This window comes from Leptinotarsa decemlineata, unplaced genomic scaffold (assembly GCF_025532065.1).
Source record: "Leptinotarsa decemlineata unplaced genomic scaffold, Ldec_3_MD MMD2_tig00002082_RagTag_RagTag, whole genome shotgun sequence".
Lineage (NCBI taxonomy): Eukaryota > Metazoa > Arthropoda > Insecta > Coleoptera > Chrysomelidae > Leptinotarsa > Leptinotarsa decemlineata.
The window spans coordinates 5,673,903-5,692,201 of NW_027412573.1; the positions used below are offsets into that span (position 1 = coordinate 5,673,903).

Here is an 18,299-nt window from a genome sequence, read left to right on the forward strand (position 1 = left end):
TATTGAACGATATGATGCAACAAATTTTCCTTTATTTTCAGTATTTCAATATTAAATTTTACAAAAAGTATTTGAAGCCTTATATCTTCTATTAATTATCTGCGAGCGCTTTCGACAGTTAGTAGTACTGTCATCTTCTAGGCACTCCTCAAACAGTTTGAGGAGTGCCTTGAGTAGAAAAAATGAAAAAGAGCCTCTGAATTGAAAGGTTTTATGTTTTGGTGTGGTAAGCTGATTCCGGATTCGAAGATCGAGGTTGTGTACGTCCGTCCTGTAACTGATTTTTCTATAAAGATAACTTGGTTTCTTGTAATTGATTAGTTTATGAAACAAGCAGTAGAATGTAGAATGCGTCGCGACTCCATATTAAGCCATCCGATATCTTTCAAATGGTGTGATATATGGTCGCGTCTTTTTGTTCCAATTATCAGCCTCACACATGAATTCTGTAACTTTTTTAATATATTCTTGTCAGCTTGAAGAAGATTGGGACCATATACTATTTTCACATTATTAAATAAAGATTTCAATTTTCCTTTCTCTCAATTTCAGCGACTACTCCAGAGACCCGTACGTGTCCATACCTGGGCAAATTCGAGGTGCAGAACCTGATCCAGAGCAAGCAGGACCCTCACACCAACAGACTAGCCCAGGTTCCCGACACCAGGTACTTCGATTCGGACTTCTACCTCCGCAACTCCATGAAATCAGCCTTCGTCGGAGATTCGAGCCGTTCAAAAAGAGTGAAGCGCGTCGACGAAAATTTTGACTGTGATAGTAACGGTTTCACAAATCTCGTCATCGGCTGTATCAGTTACGATACCATGGAGTTCAGGACGGACTGCTCGGTGCCTGATTTGATAACAAGTGAGTCGTTGTGTGTTTTAGCTTCAGACTTTGTGTTCATAGTAATTGAAAAGTTATTTATACTCGTATCCCACGCAAGTGTAGAAGGGCCACATATTTGTTTTTTTTTTGTTTCTCAGAAATCTCGACTTTGATCTCGAAACTTCGACTTCAATCCCGAAATATTGAGTGGACAGTCGAAATTTCAAAATCAAAGTCAAATTTCGAATTTGAAGTGGTAATTTTGAGAATAAAGTCAATATTTCAAGATGCAAGTCGAAATTTCGCGCTCAAAGTCGAAATTCCGAATTAAAAGTTTGAATTTCGAGTTTAAAGTCGAAATTTCGAGTTCAAAGTCGAAATTCCGAGTTCAAAGTCGAAATTTCGAGATTACATTCTGAATTTCTAGTTCAAAGTCGAAATTCCGAGTTCAAAGTCGAAATTCAGAGTTCAAAGTCGAAATTCAGAGTTCAAAGTCACATTTTCGAGATCAAAGACGTTATTTCGAAATTAATGTCAATATTTCAAGTTTGAAGTCGAAATTTCGAGTCCAAAGTCGAAAATCCGAGTTCAGAGTCTAAATTTCGAGTGTAAAGTCTAATTTTCGAGTATAAAGTCTGAATTTCGAGTTTGAAGTCGAAATTTCGAGTTCAAAGTTGAAATTCCGAGTTCAAAGTCGAAATTTCGAGTTTGAAGACATTAATTTGAGATTATTGTCAATATTTCAAGTCAAAATTCCGAATTCAAAGTCTATATTTTGAGTTTAGAGTCTAAATTGCGAATTTGAAGTCGAAACTCCAAGTTCAAGGTCGAAATTTCGAGTTCATAGTCAAAACTTCGAGAATAAAGTCTAAATTTCGAGTTTCAAGTCGAAATTCCGAGTTCAAATTTGAAATTTCAAGTTCAATGACGTAATTTCGAGATGAATGTCAAAATTAAAGTCGAAATTTCGAGTTTGAAATCAAAACTTTGGATTGAAGTCAAAATTTCGAGTTAAAAGTGGTAATTTCAAGATTAAATTCAATATTTCGAGATTGAAGTTGAAATTCCGAGTTCAAAGTCAAAATTTCAAGTTTGAAGTCGAACTTCCGAGTTCAAAGTAGAAATTCACATTTCAAAGTCGAAAATCAGAGTTCAAAGTCGAAAATTCGAGTTCAACGACGTAATTTCGAGAATATTGTTCATATTTCAGGATTGAAGTCGAAATTCCGAGTCTAAATTTCGAGATTGAAATCGAAATTTCGAGTTCGAAGTCACAATTTCCAGTTTTAAGTCGAAATTCCAAGTTCAAAGTGGAAATTCACAGTTCAAAGTCGAAATTCAGAGTTTGTTTTTCATTTGATTCTCAAAAATTTCGACTTTAATCTTGAGATTACGACTTTTATCTCAAAATTTCGATTTCAATTGGATTAAGAGTGAATTTATATGTTTTTTCGTATTGTACCCATATCATAGGGGCAATTTTTCCGAGGAATACACTTCCCATTGATTTTAAGAATCACTTAAAAAGCTGAAATATTGCAGTTTCGTCGCAAGATAATTGTGATTAATAATATAAAACGACTTTGAAAAATCAAAAAAAAACATCACCGTTATATTTCTCTCAATTAATTCAGTAAATACATCATCTAAATCAATGAATCTACCATAGTAAATAACATTGGATCGTCAAAAGCTACGTCGAACTGTCTACCGTTAAGAAATTTGTGAATCAGCTGAATAGTAAATCATCATATTTCAGAAGTTTAAATTGGTGCATGTCGACTTCAATGTAGCCATGGCTGCTTCATTTAATATCGCAGATGCGGAGTTTTTACTACTGGAAATGTCGATTGAAAAATTCGCGAAACTCCATCTCATTTCAATAAGCCAACAATATGAAAGTTTTGAAGGCGGCGTCATCGATATTAAATTGCTAACTCGCTGCGGTTTCGATTTTATTCCGCTCCATACATTCCGCTTTTTCCTTTGCATAGTTTGTAAGTACGTGAAGGTTGGAATAAATTATTTTCTGCCAAACTCATCTTATTGATGAAAAATCCTCGGATAGGTATATTCAATTTGTGTTGTTATCGAAATTGATTCACTATACAGCAGTGACGGCTCGTGCATTGGAGAACAGAGGAAGCTTAAGTCATATAGACTATATACACACAGAAAAGCCCACCGGAGGCGCGAAAATTTTTATGTTGTTGCACGCTTTGCTTAATACTAAAGTTGGGCATGGGCATGACAATGCGTAAAAAGTGCATGAGGAGCTATGGACTTTATTTTAGTTTGTAAACAGGAATATCGCCGGTTTTTTGAAGAAAGAAGGCGTAAACGTGGCTTACAGAACGAATAATAATCTAAGTAAATTTATTAAAAACAATAAAAACAAAACTTCGTTGTTGGATAGATCAGGAGTATATAAGCTGACTTGGGGCTCTGGTCCAAAACTGTATATTGGCCAAACTAGAAGAACATTTTCCCAAAGAATTACAGAGCATAGAAGCAGTTTTATAAATAGAAAGACCAATTCCACATTTGCAAACCACCTATTAGCAGAAGGACATGAGTTCAATCAGGAATACGATATGTTACATTTAGAAGAGAAGAGTTTGAAACTCAATCTTCTAGAATGTTTAGAAATCAATAGATTCAGGAATTCGGGTAATTTACTGAAAAATCAATTAGAATTAAATAACTCTCTGTTACTGAATATTTTTTCAAATGTGGAAAATGGAACATAAGCTCAGGTAATTAAATTCATTACAAACTTAGGTAAAAAAACAGGTACTTGAAATACAGGTACTTGAAATTCAGGTACTTGAAATTCAGGTACTTGAAATTCGGGTACCTCAAATTGTAGAATAAGGTATATATAGCATTTAATGTGTAGAATTAGTTATTAAGACACGCCCGAGGAAGCCATTGTATGGCGAAACACGTGTTGCGTTTTTGTAAGTGTTTGTAAGTGTTTTTAGAATACGTTAGTTAGTAAACCATTTAAATGGCCGGCCATGACCGCAGCCCCATCATAGGTTTGCGCAATTGACTTTTGCCTAAAATTATAGGTGTCATACGTAGGAATTAAAAAATTGAACAAATCGTCAGCTGTGCGCCCAGATGAAACATCATGAAAACCCAAAAAACGTTCTACTAACTACATTAACTACATTGACATATCTAAAAACGATTGAAAGTTGTGATGTACAGGTAATATCGGTAGTTTCATCAATTTCCCATGCAAAAAAAGAAACACTTTACATCTCCTTGCTTATATTTTCCTTAATAAAGTATGCCACACTGTCTATAATAAGATGATTTTTGAGGTGTCCGAAAAAACGCTACCGTTTAAAACAGTGCAAAATTGTGAATCATATTTGCCCCATAACACGAGGTAATTTTTTTAAATCGGAGTATCCTATTTTAGACCGTGTTTGGTATTCGGTTTGTACGGAAAATAAAACACAGAGCCAACAAAAAAGTTTTTCTCGTTTAATGGAGCCGGTTAACCAATCGCATTTATCGTACCAACTAATATTGAATCCACGATTTTGTCGATTATCTGACGATTTAATTGAAATCAAATTTGGTTGAGGCCTTCCCAGAGTTTTAATAATGTGAAATTTATTATCATAAGATAAAGACTTAAAATTATTCGTCAGCAACCAATCGACTATATCGTCAGATTTTTTAATTTCGTCCAACTTATCCATAATAAATGAAAAAACAACTTACCGAAAAGTGAAAACCTGAAAATACCTCGAAATTGAAGGAAAACACTTTAAAAACACATTGAAAATATTACCAAAAAGCACTGCTATAATATAATACTGCTTGTTTTATACATAAATAACAAATATTATCAAGAAACACGATTTACCGAGATATTTTTTAGTCCCGGTCCGTCACGGTATCCCTTCCGAATAATTAAATAGAAAACAAACGCATTCATACACTAACGGTGACCAACTGGAGGCAAGCCTCTTCTGACTCTCTGACGCTATAATTTCTGCAACTGAAATTGCAAATACGTATGTCGCTGGTTGGATCGGTCTCGAGGAGCCTGTGTTTTTTAAAGCGGTCGGAGGCTTGGCTCCCTTGCAACGTATGGCATTTATTATTTCGGGTTGATAGTTTATTCGTTATGCGTTCATGGGCGGTGCGTTTGAATTTTGTTGATGCAGGATACAGTGTGATACGTACTACGTAGTGAGTGATAGTGTTTTTTCGGGCATATTATGTATTTATATTAAAAATTAATGGTAAAGTAATGATATCCAAGCATTTTTAGAAAAAAATAATCATAATTATTTGTCAATATCTTTTAAGCAGAGGAGGCAAGCCTCCCTGGCCTCCTCTGACGAGCTGCCGCTGCTATACAGGGTGATATACAGTGCATTTCTTTAATGTCCCACCTCCTTTTATGTTTTGAACGGGTCAACTCAAAAAATTGAAATTCGGAATAATGAAATTAATGCATGGTTACTTCATTCTAAAGGAAAATTGACAGATAAAAATTTTAAGATGGCGACTGGGCGCCATTTGGGAAAAAAATTTAATAGAAAGGGGTGTCTTGTGACACATCTTTTTGAAGCTCCTGATAAATGCTTCATAACCCTAGAATATAATATTAATATCTTCCATTACTAAAAAATGGCGGAACTTTTAGTAATTGCCTGAATACATTGACATTTAACTACATAATATAAGGTAATAAGCTTGAGGTCAGTTCAGAAGATGCTCGAAATGGTTGCCTTGAACTTCTTGACACATGAACACCCTATCCGATATTTCACGCCGAACATTTTCGAACACAGTAACGTCAATATCTCTACAAATATTTATTATTCTCTGCCGTATATCCAATATTGAAGTAGGTTCAGTTTCGTAAACCTTTTGCTTCATATAGCCCCATAAAAAAAGTCCAAAGGTGTCAAATCTGGCGAGCGGGCAGGCCAATCTGTAGGACCTCGACGGCCAACCCAATGACCGGGAAAAGTAGTATCCAAATAGTTTCTCACTTATCAGGAGTAATGTGGTGGTGCTTCATCTTGTTGGAATACAATATCCATATCGAATTCATTAGGATTCGCTTCGACGATTTCAATGATGAGAGAGTCAACAGCAGTTTCCAACATATTCAAATACAGTTCCTCTGTTAAATTTTTATCAATAAATAGAGGTCCTACAATATGGTTTCCCAATATTCCTGCCCAAACGTTAATTTCTTCTGGATATTGGGTATGTATTTCCCGGAAAACGTGAGGGTTGGTGTCACTCCAATAACGGCTGTCGTACTGACATTTTTTGTCGCTTTTATAGACAAAAAATAACTTAACAAACCTTAGCGGGTTGTTGGCAAAGTTGTTTGAAATCTTCCGAAACACCTATATTTAGAATATTGTCAAAATCAGGTACAGAATGTGTCGCTTGAACTTTGACTAACCCTGTAACTTTTTCGTTAAAGTTTTTTTCATCGTGTGAAGCTTCCTTCGAAAGACGTATTATACTCTCGAACACAGCATGGCGTAGGTTTGACTTCAATGAAAAATTCACTATTTTAAAAAAATATTGAGAATGTTTTCCAAAAAAGTCGTTTCAAATCAATCTCATCTATATTTTGAATGTTATACTAATCAAAAATCGTCTCGAATTTTCATTATTCAATTATTGAAAAGAGATGCAGTTGTTCATAGGCAATACTTCTTCGTAAACTATACGAGGTTTGTTCAAAAAATAAAGTGAATTTTCATTTTTCCAAAAAATAATTATTTATTCATCAATTTCTATTTTGTCCCTTCAAAGTATTCCCCTTCAGATATAGTACACTTGTGTCAACGGTTTTTTCAATCCTCAAAGCAATTCGGATATGTCTTTGAGCTTTCAGCGATTCGGCTTTTATCTCCTTAATCGTCACAAACGCCGTGTTTTCATGGGTCTCTTCAATTTTAGAAACAGAAAAAATCCCAGGGGGAGAAATCTGGTGAATACGGTGGCTGAGGCATGATAACGGTATTATCTTGAAGTAATGCGCCGCTTGCGAGAAGCAATACAAAGACAACGTCCAGTATTGTGGAAACACAAATAATGGTTTTTGCTTTTGCTCACTCGTCATTACTTGATTGTAATGTTCTCGCTGAAAACAAGACCGTGATCATGCTACAGCCACCGTATTCACCCTCTCGACTTCTTCTTATTCTCAAGATAGAATAGACCCATGAAAGAAAGCAGTTTTGCGATAACTGAAGACATGAAAATCGAATCGCTGAAAGAGCTCAAGGACATATGAAAGAGTGCATATCAGATCTGCTTTGAAGATTGGAAAAAATGCTGGCTCACATGTTTTATATCTAAGGGGGGCTACTTTGAAGGAGGCACAATAAAAATTGATGAATAAATACAAACAGCGAATTTTTCAAGTCGAAGAACCTTCAATAGAACATGATCTCAATATTGAGGTTTCAACTACTCTGGTCAATAAGTTACATATGAGCCTCCATTTTCCAATATTGATTCTCATAAGCCCAATATCGTCATTTTACCCATTCAAACATAAGATTTCATCGGGGAAATCTAGTCGGTTCGCAAAGAATTATTTTGCCACGTTCCTTTATTATCTCACAGGGTCGAAATCGTCTTCATTGAATCGTGAACTAAATATTTGTAATAGGACGATGAAATAACCACGAGTACAACTGGAAATCCCGCGAATAATAGATATTAAAACATTGACAAATATGAATTAGGTCAAGTAGTTAGTGTGTATCTTGACCAAATATAAGTAATGTTGATATTCTTCCAAGTCCTTAGAATTATATTAAGGTACACGACATATAAAATCAATTAACAACCTAAACCCAGAGTTTGGACGATTTAATTCAATCGTATTCAATAACTATATGACCCCTCAAAAATTCAGTATGGCTGGCAATCTATAATAACTTTGTCAGGCCGTATTCAGCGTTTTATCGTATAAATATACTTATCGAATTGTTTTCAGCTTATTCGTGTCACGGTAGATGGGAAGAGAATGGAACAAATTTCCTGATAACCACGCCAGTGAGCAGATCTTCACACGGAGCAAGGAGGTATTGTTTCATTTACAAAGAGTCGATATCTGGAGTGATGTTTTCCACATCGGCAGATAACTGTAATCGACTGGTGAAGCCAGGAGTTACTGGAGAACTCATTTTCAATATCAGCAGTACAGGTCAGTATCAATGATCCATTGCAAGGATATTTGAAAATAAACTTCTTGATTATTAGATTCTTTATTTCGATTTGGTGTATTCGAATTTAATTTAAGAAATTCTAAGAATTATTCTAAGGTATCATCAACCAAGAGGCAATGAATTATCCGATACCAAGCAACCACTCATCACAATATTTATTCAATAAGTACGTTTTCTGTTTAAAAATGAGGTCAATTAATTTTCCTCAAAAAATATTTATTCATTCATCGATTTCCACTTTGTCCCCTTCAAAGAATTTCGCTTCAGATATAATACACTTGTGCCAGCATCTGAAATTCAGTAACAATTTTTATGTTGTTGCAAATTTTGATCCATTATTGACTGGCGGACTCACTGACCTAGCTGATTGACTCGCTGACAGACTTACTCACCGACTGAGTCACTGATTGACTCACTAACTGACTGACATACTGACTGACTGACAGACTGACTGACTGACAGACTGACAGACTGACTGACAGACTGACTGACAGACTGACAGACTGATCAACTGACTAGCTCACTCACTGACTCACTGACTGACTCACACACTGACTGATAGACTGACCTACTGACCTTCAAAATGACTCACTGACAGAGTCAGTAACCACTGACTGACTGAGGCACTGACCACTGACTAAACAACTGACTGACTCACCAACTGACTGACTGACTCACTGAGTAACTTACTGACTTACAGGCTCACTGACTCGCTCACTGATTCACCGACTGACTCACTAGCTGACTCACCGGTAGACTCACTGACAGGTTGACTGGCTAATGTATATACTGACTGACTCACTGAGTATCTCACTTGAGTCACAGGCAGACTGACTCACTGACTGACTGAGTTACATATTTACTGATTGAATGACTGTATGACTCGCTGACTAACTCACTGAGTAACTCACAGACTGATTCACTGACTCACGGATTGACAGACTGACTGACTGATCGACAGACTTGACTCGCTGACTATCTGACATATTTGCAGTGTGAAGCTCTGTCTGTCAGACTCACTGACTGGATGACTAACAGGCTAAATCGCTGACTGGCTGACATACTGACTCACTTACTGACTGATTGACCCACTGACTGGCAGACTGACTAACTGACAGACTGAATCACTGACTTACTGACTGTCAGACTCATCAACTGACTCATTGGCTGACACACTAACTCACTGACTGACAGATTGACTGACAGACTGACTCGCTCACTGACTGACTTACGGACTCTCTAACTGACTCTCTCACTGACTCACTAACTGACTGACAGATGGAGTCGTTAATTGACTGACTGATTTGTTCATTGACGGATTCGCCTTAACTCACTAACGTTCTCACTCACTGACTGACAGTCTGACTCACCGACTGACACACCGACTGACTCTCTGGCTCACTGACTGACTTACTCACTGATTGATTATTGTACGTAATGAAGGAATCAAAATATTTTGGTAATAAATTTCTGGTTATTTTATAAATAAATATCACACTTGAGTAATACATAGACTGTATTACAAAAAATCTTTAATTTTTTTCTCGATAACGGTCGCAGAAACGAAAAGAGTTTCTAAACAAAAAAGTTTCCAAATAAAACGGAAAATTCATTCTGTATTTTAGAATCTACCAGCGGCGTACAGTAAAAAAGTTCAGGGGGAGAAAATGGAACATGACTCCTGAAAAAATATCACCTTGTAGAATCAACAACCATCTGACAAAACCCACTAATGTATGCCCTATAACGCAATCTAGATTCCAAATTTGAGCTCAATATCTCGAGCAGGAGCTCCAAAGAAATAACAAGAAAAACATTGAAATTTCAACACCCTGTAAATCGGTAACGAAGCGTTTGCGGACCTATGTTTATATGAACTTGTAGTTATGAAATAAGCCAAAGAATTACCCCCTTTCGTATGTGCACGATGTTTAGGAACACCCTGTATTGCTTCGTTAACTTTGTACAACAAAAGTTAGTCCATTTTCAGCTAATGCAAACTCAGATATAAACTGAGCCGGTTCTTATTTGTTATTGTTTCCTATTCAAAACACATGGTTATTTCATATCAATACCTTCTCGAAAGGTATATCCATCTAGTCCCACATAGCAAAGTAGTAGTCTCTATCTCAGAATATGGCGATGTAACGTCAATGAATATCTCAATTGAGATGGAAATAAAAGCTACTCTATTGTTTCAATTTCACCATCCATGTATCTTCCATCAGTTTTGTCTCTGATATCAACGAATAGGGTAAAATGCTCGAATGCGTTCTACATGGCTGGCAATTGGCCATTATCCAGCTACATGTTAGGGGTTGCGACAGAAATATCGGCACTCTCACAACTAATTTATGGCTGTGACCGTGTTTCCACGATTTCAAAAAGAATTTTTAAATGTCAGTAACTCACTACACAATATTCATTGTACCATTGTTCGGAGTGTGAGTGATGACAAAGGTTCATTCGCGCATCCCTATTCGGTTCTTTGTTGTTGGGTAACGAGATAGATCAGATAATTTCAGAGAGTGTATAGGAATGGAGTTATTGAAGTTCGTTCGGTTCGTTTCCAAACTCAATGTCATACCAATCGTTTGAATCAGGGTGGATACTCTATCGTTAATATATGTCAACGAATATTCGTAGCAGTCATCAGTTTTTCATAGAAGCGTCATTGTTTCTTGGTGTTATAAGAACCTCAACCCTGAATAATTTGATAAATTCATAAATCTAAATCAAAAGTTGATCCCGAGAAGTTACTACGTAATTTATGCCTCTGAATAGTCAGAAACTTGCTAAATTTATAAATTTTGCCTGTCAAATAAGAAAATTCAATGGAAGAGACAATTGATATACTCAACTTTCCTTTAGAAAGGGCTAACGTTTCATAAATCAGTCTGTTTCCATTCTTGAAATACAAAATTTTTTGTAAAAATACCTCGACTGGAAATTCGTCACCGTCTTTGCCCAGATCACTTCAGGAAAATCCTTAAGGCGCTCTTAGAGCGGTGCCTGTGCGAAATAAGTGATTTACATTGAATTCGAGTCGCTGAAGATTGAATCCATTTGGAAAAATGTTTATGTTCCACATAAACGAAGTTCTCTAAATGAAAGAGTTCTTAAACAGTGAAGTTTGAGGTGTACTGAGTTGATCCTGAAAACGATGAGCAGTCACAGTTCGTCGCGTATTTCTGATATGTACCGCTCTTATTGGAATCAAATATGCCAACTCACTTCCCGTGAAAGTATTTATAGAAGAGAGACAAATCTACAACCTTTCTTCGATGTTCTAGCTAGACTATCAAGGTTGCAAGTGATGTTCGCGTCTCCAATTAGACGTATGGCTCTTTTCTGTTTGGAATCCAGCAGCTTCAAAGTATGTTTGGGGCTGAGCTCCATATATGAGAACAATACTCCAAAGGTCTCATCTGAGCATTATGAGGCATCAAAAGCTGCTGAGGTATGTACAGTTTTCTGGTTTGAAACAGTGTTCCAAGCTTTTGAGAAGCAGCCTTTGCAATTCCAGCGACATGTCAAGACATATTGGTGTCCATTTTAACCCTCAACAAACCTATCGAAGCAGAAAGCGGAATTGTCTGACCTGACATTATTATATCCGGTTCAGAGACATTCATCTTCTTGGAGAAAACGGATGCCTGGGTTTTTGTGGCATTGAATTAAACCTGGTTACTTTCACCCCAAATAGAAATAACTTGTAGATCCTCATTAAGATATGCAACCTCCTGCTGCCGGTGAAGATGTGCCTCCGTAGCCGATGTCCTGAATTCCAAATGAAATGACGAGACAAGTGTGCTGTCGTCAGCAAAGCAATATATTGGATTCTTGTTTTTTTCCAATAAGTCGTTGATGAACAATAGAAAGAGGGTTGGAGACAATATGAATCCCTGGGGAACACCAGCATTGATGGTAAAAGTATTCGAGAGATATCCATCGACGGCCACTTGCAAGGAAGGTTTTTTCAGGAAGCTGAAGAGCCATACACAAAAATGATTCGACAAGCCATAGCATCAAAGTTCGGCCAGCAAAGCCACATGCCACACACGGTCAAAGGCCTAAATAATATCAAAAGCAACAGCTCTTGACTTTCCATTTTTCGCGATTGCGTTATTCCAAATATGGGTGACATACGATAGAAGGTCACCTAAATTTGCAGCAGTTGCGAGCATCATTTCAACTGTCAAAATAACAATTATAGAACATACATTTCCTCACTAAGCAATACCCCGATATCAACGTATACGTTAATACTTCAAATTCGAACTCATTTTTTTCTAATGCGTTTGTCTGGTTGATTTTCTATCGTTTCGAAAAACAATTTGCTCATACAATGAATACGAATATTTTTGGCACCCATTTCATTCAAAATCAAGTGTCATAACATGATCGTTTGAAAAGTAGTCGGTGCATTATTGAAGCCAAATGGCATGATTATAGTCTGAAATGGGAAAGAAGGGTTTTGGCTAGAGGTAGATAGTAGGTTTGATAGATTAATCGGTAGTGTTGATCAAAAACACTCGATACTATCGATAAATTATCGACTATTCCATATGTTTTGAGGAAGTACCATGCGAATTGAATCGGAGAGTTTTTCAGTTGTAGATTTTGGAGAAAAACGATATATTCTCATTTCAAACCGTTTTAAAATACAGTGTAAATCGAAACGACAAATTTTCTCATCTTTTATAATAAAAAATCGTAAATTTTTGAAAACATTTGAGATTATGTTATATTTTGACTTTCAGTCAAATTCAACTGTCAGTTGTCAATGTGAAATTAGAAAGTGACAAGTGTGACAACTAAGTTTACTATTTCACGATAATCAGTGAACTATCGATAGTATCGATAATTGAAATATTTCAGAAACTATCGATAGTTTCTGTGTAGATTATGCAAAGAAGTAACTTAAACATTCAATTACATGGAAAAAAACTCTCGAATGAAATACTCTCATAATATGAATAATGAATTATACAAAAACACTTTTCCCCATTCAGTTTGTATTTCAAACATTCGTAATGGAGTTGAATCAGATATCATTCAAAGGATTACTATGCAATATAGTAATGAATGAGGTAAAATTTCACTTACATGGAACACTGTCATCCTCACTGGTGGACATGCAATGTTTCGGCATAAGATACTTGCTGAACTTATTGCCTCTTCAGCACCAAATCTGGATAACATTATAATATGAAGCACTCAATTCATTCATGAAACTACGACGTTATGTGACGAATAAGTTTGATCTACGCATGTCATAGATGATATTATGTAATGCAATTCATTCGCTTATTTGGTTAAATCCCAGCCATAGGAATCTTGTTTAATTTGAAAGACTCCTACTTTTGAAGGGGACATAAAAATGAAAATTAACCTATATACTATTCAGCCGTTGAATTAGTGATGATTGTGTAATTGATGATGAATGATTCCACACTTTTTTTTTCAGGGAAATGCGTCGAGACAAATTCTTCAATACGTGCACATTCACACAGTGCTTGGCTCATCTGGTCTGTTGTATGCCTCACTGTATCACTCAGAGCGATCTATCCAAGATGATCAACAGATACATGACTTAGGAATAACTTAATTATGAGACTGTAATGGTTAAAACGGTTGTGTATTTGTACTCGAGAAATTTGAAAGTATGATATATTGAATATGGTTCAAACTTGAAAAATACCACTCACCGCTGAACATTTAGTTTCATGTGGCCACAGAATGTTACTTTGTGGTACACACTTAGTTCACAGATTCACTAAAAACCTGACATTGAAAGTTGAATGACTGGTTCTGTATCTGTATCTATAAAGCACTTAGGCCACATGTGACCCATTGTACATCCTTCCGAGGAGGTGTCCTCTTAGGTCATCGTCCAACCTGTCCTTTCCAGGAAGGTGGACAGGTAACTAGAAGACATCTCCTTTATGTCGGCAGGTGTAGGCAAAGACTTGCCGAACATACACTATCTTATTGACGATAACTCCGGACACTCGCATAGGATATGCCTGACAGTTTCATCTTCCTGTTCACACATCCTGCATAGAGCTGTGTCCACTAACCCCATATTATGGAGGTGTTTCCTTAGTTGACAGTGGCCAGTCAGAAATCCTACTGCTAAGAGTAGATTTTTACCTGTCATCGCCAGATATTTCTTATTCGCCAACTTTCCAGGGTCGCCTAGGGTGACCATGGCAAGATTGCATTCTTTGATTTCATCCCATCTCTTTAGGGATTGAGCATGGGTGTAAAGTTTGGCTGGTTCCGCAATTGTCAGTCATCAGGCCGTGGGTGCCACTGGGTCCTAAAATTCTTAGTCCAGCCGCTTCCTTACCTAAAAAGTCGGCAATGTGATTACGTTCACTCCTGTCGTGTCCTTTAATCCACCTCAAGATAATATTATTATCTACCGAGGCTTTGGCTAAATCTTGGTGGCTAAATGACTGATCATATACTTGAATAAGTTTAATTGAAATTTCAAGACTTTCCATTTAGCAAATTTCAACAAATCATAGTTAGAACTGAAAAAATAGATTGATTTTTTCTCTTTAGTTGAAATTCTTGAGATCAGTCAAAAACAGCAGAGTGGTTGTTGTGGTATTATTTTCGCCGAAAAATGATGAGAGAATTAATATTTTGGCTCTTTCGACCAATCGTTGACATTTGAATACTTTCTAATTTCTAAATTGTGTATAAAAAATCGTGCAAGTATAAGTATATACTTTAAACTGTGATTAATACAATATAGTACCGATAGTAGAATAATATCCCATGTGTTTATAATAGAAGTAGGTACCATAAGTAGCTGTAGTGGTTTAACACATTCTGATTACATGAATAATTTGTTTAGTAGTTGATCTTAGTGGTCTCAAGGTCAACATGAACTCGATATTACTGTATTATTGATGATCACGTAGCAATCAATGATTTAAAGCTAAAAAATTTTTGCATATCAGTAAGTTTTAGAAAGTGATCTATTTAAGAACTTTTAATTTACAAGTTTGTTCTTAAAAGGCTGAATGATCACTGAACTTTCTCGTTTGACCAATATACGTTCTCAAAAATCTATTTTTCAACTGATGGATAATTCACAATCTTTTCTCTTCTTTTGTCGATTTCGAAAATGTATTTATATATTTCTCTAAATATTTAAAATGACATCATTCATGATTGTGCACATTGTATAATTGCAATTTAATTTTTGTCTATTTTTTATTTGATATCATCTCACTGCTCTATTTTTTAAGTTGCACTCATTTGATTTCTCTTTAAACATATCAATCAACAGTTTCATGTTGACTTTGTATACAATCAATGTTCAACAATAATTTAACAGATTCGAAATAAATATAGCATTTTATTCAAGAAAAATATAAAATGCTTGCAATAAGATATGTATTTTTGCACAAACATTTGCTTATTTATGATAAGGTGATATTTTTGGTAACCAGAAGCAATACTACAGTTATTTTGTATTATAACGGTGACTTTTATCTAAATTGTTATTACCTGCATTTGATTTTTTCATAAGCAATAATATTTAAGATAGGTGTAGTCGCAATTTTATACATAAGATTATATATAGAATAATTATTTTAATACACAAGAACATGTTTTTATCAATAATGGGTGTGATACTATGTCTACACCAGTGGCTCTGTCTAATTTCAATGTCTAAAACTGAATGACACGTTGCAAATTCAAGTCATTCACTATATTTTAGGTAATAAATCAATCTAAATTCTTCAGTATTTCCATAGTGACGAATGAAACAACAAAATAAGAAATTCCTGTATATTTTCCTGAAGTAAAATCGCCTGAAACAATATTGTTACTATTTTTGACACACCGAATTCTTAGGGAATCAAGAAGCCTGTTGTTGCAGCTACCCATTCTTAAAATAATACATTTTGTCTTGATTTTGATATGATTAGCTTTTACTAGTCGTTCGAGAAAAAGTTGAAAATCTTTTTACCTCAGAATCATCTAGAAACATTCATCAATATCGAAGACGACCAGTACTATCATTTTCATTTTTCATCATGCTAGACCTTTCTAAATAATTTTTGGATTTCATACGCTTTTTATCTTTGCAGGAGCTTTTAATCATTGTCATACATTTCTCAAATTTGCTCAATAGACATGTATTATTTATATAAGCTCAATAATAAATTATAAAACATATAATTCAACTTTTTGACATAGTGTCACACCTTTTTTTGTGTGTTGATGTGAAATTGCAAGGTACGGGTGGAAAAATAGATCAAAATCGCTTTCAAATAGTTCCAAAATGGTTGAGTATTTCCTTTGGTGAAAGATGTTTCAATATTAAATTTGTAACCGGCGTTTTATCCTTGGTCTGTAAGGCTATTTTTTAAGGGACATTTTGAGCAGCTGACCATAAAGTTTTTCCCAAGATCATTTGAAGCAGGGTTTGAAGCTATGGACATTTAAAATATTCTTCAGTGACTATAATAGTGAACTTCATTGGCTTCAATAGTCTGATGAAGGAAACAACGTTATAGAAGAAGAAATAATTTCTATAATGGTTATTATGAGATTAGAAGCAAAAAGCAAGCAATACATTACTAAGAAGCAATCACAGTGTTGAGCATCCTAAAAGAAACGAATGAAAAATCAAGAAATTATTTGTAGAGGCAGGACTATCACCTTCTTGGTAGCGATCAGTAGATGACTTTCTTCTTAAAATTATAAAGCTTTTACCCTTTTTTATCAGATTTCAAGAGAAAAACTGTTGTTTTCCAGTGGCCAGTATGAGTTTCAGAGGAGTAGAAATACAGAAGTGACCTTGGAAAATCATAAAAACCTGCTTTGTATATTTAGATCTTTGCGAAGAAGTTAAAGTTGATCCCAGGGTAAGAGAAGTTTTCGAATGGTTTCACAATTATCCACAGAACAGACAACAATTCATGAAAATTCAGAGCAGTAAAATTCCAAAATGTATAACTTGGGGTGTGCTTCAAGGATTTATATAAAGCCCTTCACTTTGATTTATGTCAACTCAATGTCAAATTTGGAACTGAAGGGTCCAAACAAAGATCACCATTAGATTTTTACACTAAAGTTTCCTGAAAACCTCATTTATAAATGGAAATTTTCACTAATACCTGTATCTTTATGAATGAAAGAAATCATGAATTCTATTGTACCTATACTTCATGAATATTCATGTTGCCCCTATTTCACCTTTTTTTATCATATTTCATAAGAAAAATTGTTTTTCAGTGTTCAGTATGAATTTCGAAAAACTAGGAAAAAAATTAGTGACCTTAGAAAATCATTAAACCCTGCTTAGTATATTTTATTCAAAAGAGTTTTCAAATGGTTTCAAAATTATTCTCAGAGCAAACAATTTATGAAAATTTATACTGTTAAAAGATCCCACTTGTGGTGTGCTCCAAGGATTTATATTAGGCCCATCACTTTTATATATATCAACTCAATGTCAAATTTGAAACTGAATGGTCCAAATGAAGGTCACCATTATATTTTTGCTTTGAAGTTTCCTGAAAATAAATATTTAAAAATGAAATATTCACTAATAGCTGAATCTTTATGAATGAAAATAATCTTTCGCATACTTTATGAATATGTATGTATATTAAGTATTCATAAAAGGTAAGTAGCTGTAAAATAGTAATAACTATGAGGAAATAAGTAAAAATGTTACCTTGCAATTTCACTTCACACCTGAAAATGTTATAGCAAAGGAAAATGCTAAAATTTTTAAACAAGATTTTATACAAACTATATATATCTAGCCGAACATAAACCAATTTACAAAGTTGTGCGATTTGCAATCATTGTAATTGTATAAATATGTACAATTCGTTAAGAATATTAGTAGTGGGTTAGTTTGATAAATGATGTAAAAATTAGATTAAATTGAACTCTCTAGTAATTATTGATAGCATAGTTGGTTTGGTTAAGAAGGCAAAAAATTGCAGAAGCCACTGGAATTCATTTTCATTGTCATTTATATATATATATATATATATATATATATATATATATATATATATATATATATATATATATATATATATATATATATATACTTACGAAAGTGAAATAATGTCATAACTTTAAGGAGTTAAAAACATTTTTGTTGTTAAATTTTCTTTTGCTGATAGATAGGGAAAGATTATAATACACGAATTTTTTGCTGAAAAATTTATGAAAATCATGGGG

The 18,299-nt window shown here is 34.8% G+C and overlaps 1 protein-coding gene across 4 annotated transcripts in view; it reads left to right on the forward strand.

Moving 5' to 3' along the window:
• Positions 1–18,086, forward strand: part of LOC111515825 (uncharacterized) — a 192,848-nt gene extending 174,762 nt beyond the window's left edge. For all 4 annotated transcript variants that reach the window (XM_074176891.1, XM_074176893.1, XM_074176892.1 and 1 more), the window contains exons 9-11: positions 553–867; positions 7,835–8,044; positions 13,537–18,086. In XM_074176891.1, the coding sequence (XP_074032992.1) occupies positions 553–867; positions 7,835–8,044; positions 13,537–13,646 (635 nt within the window). In that variant the 3' untranslated portion in view covers positions 13,647–18,086. The remainder of the gene's footprint in view (positions 1–552; positions 868–7,834; positions 8,045–13,536) is intronic.
• The last annotated feature ends 213 nt before the right edge of the window (positions 18,087–18,299 follow it).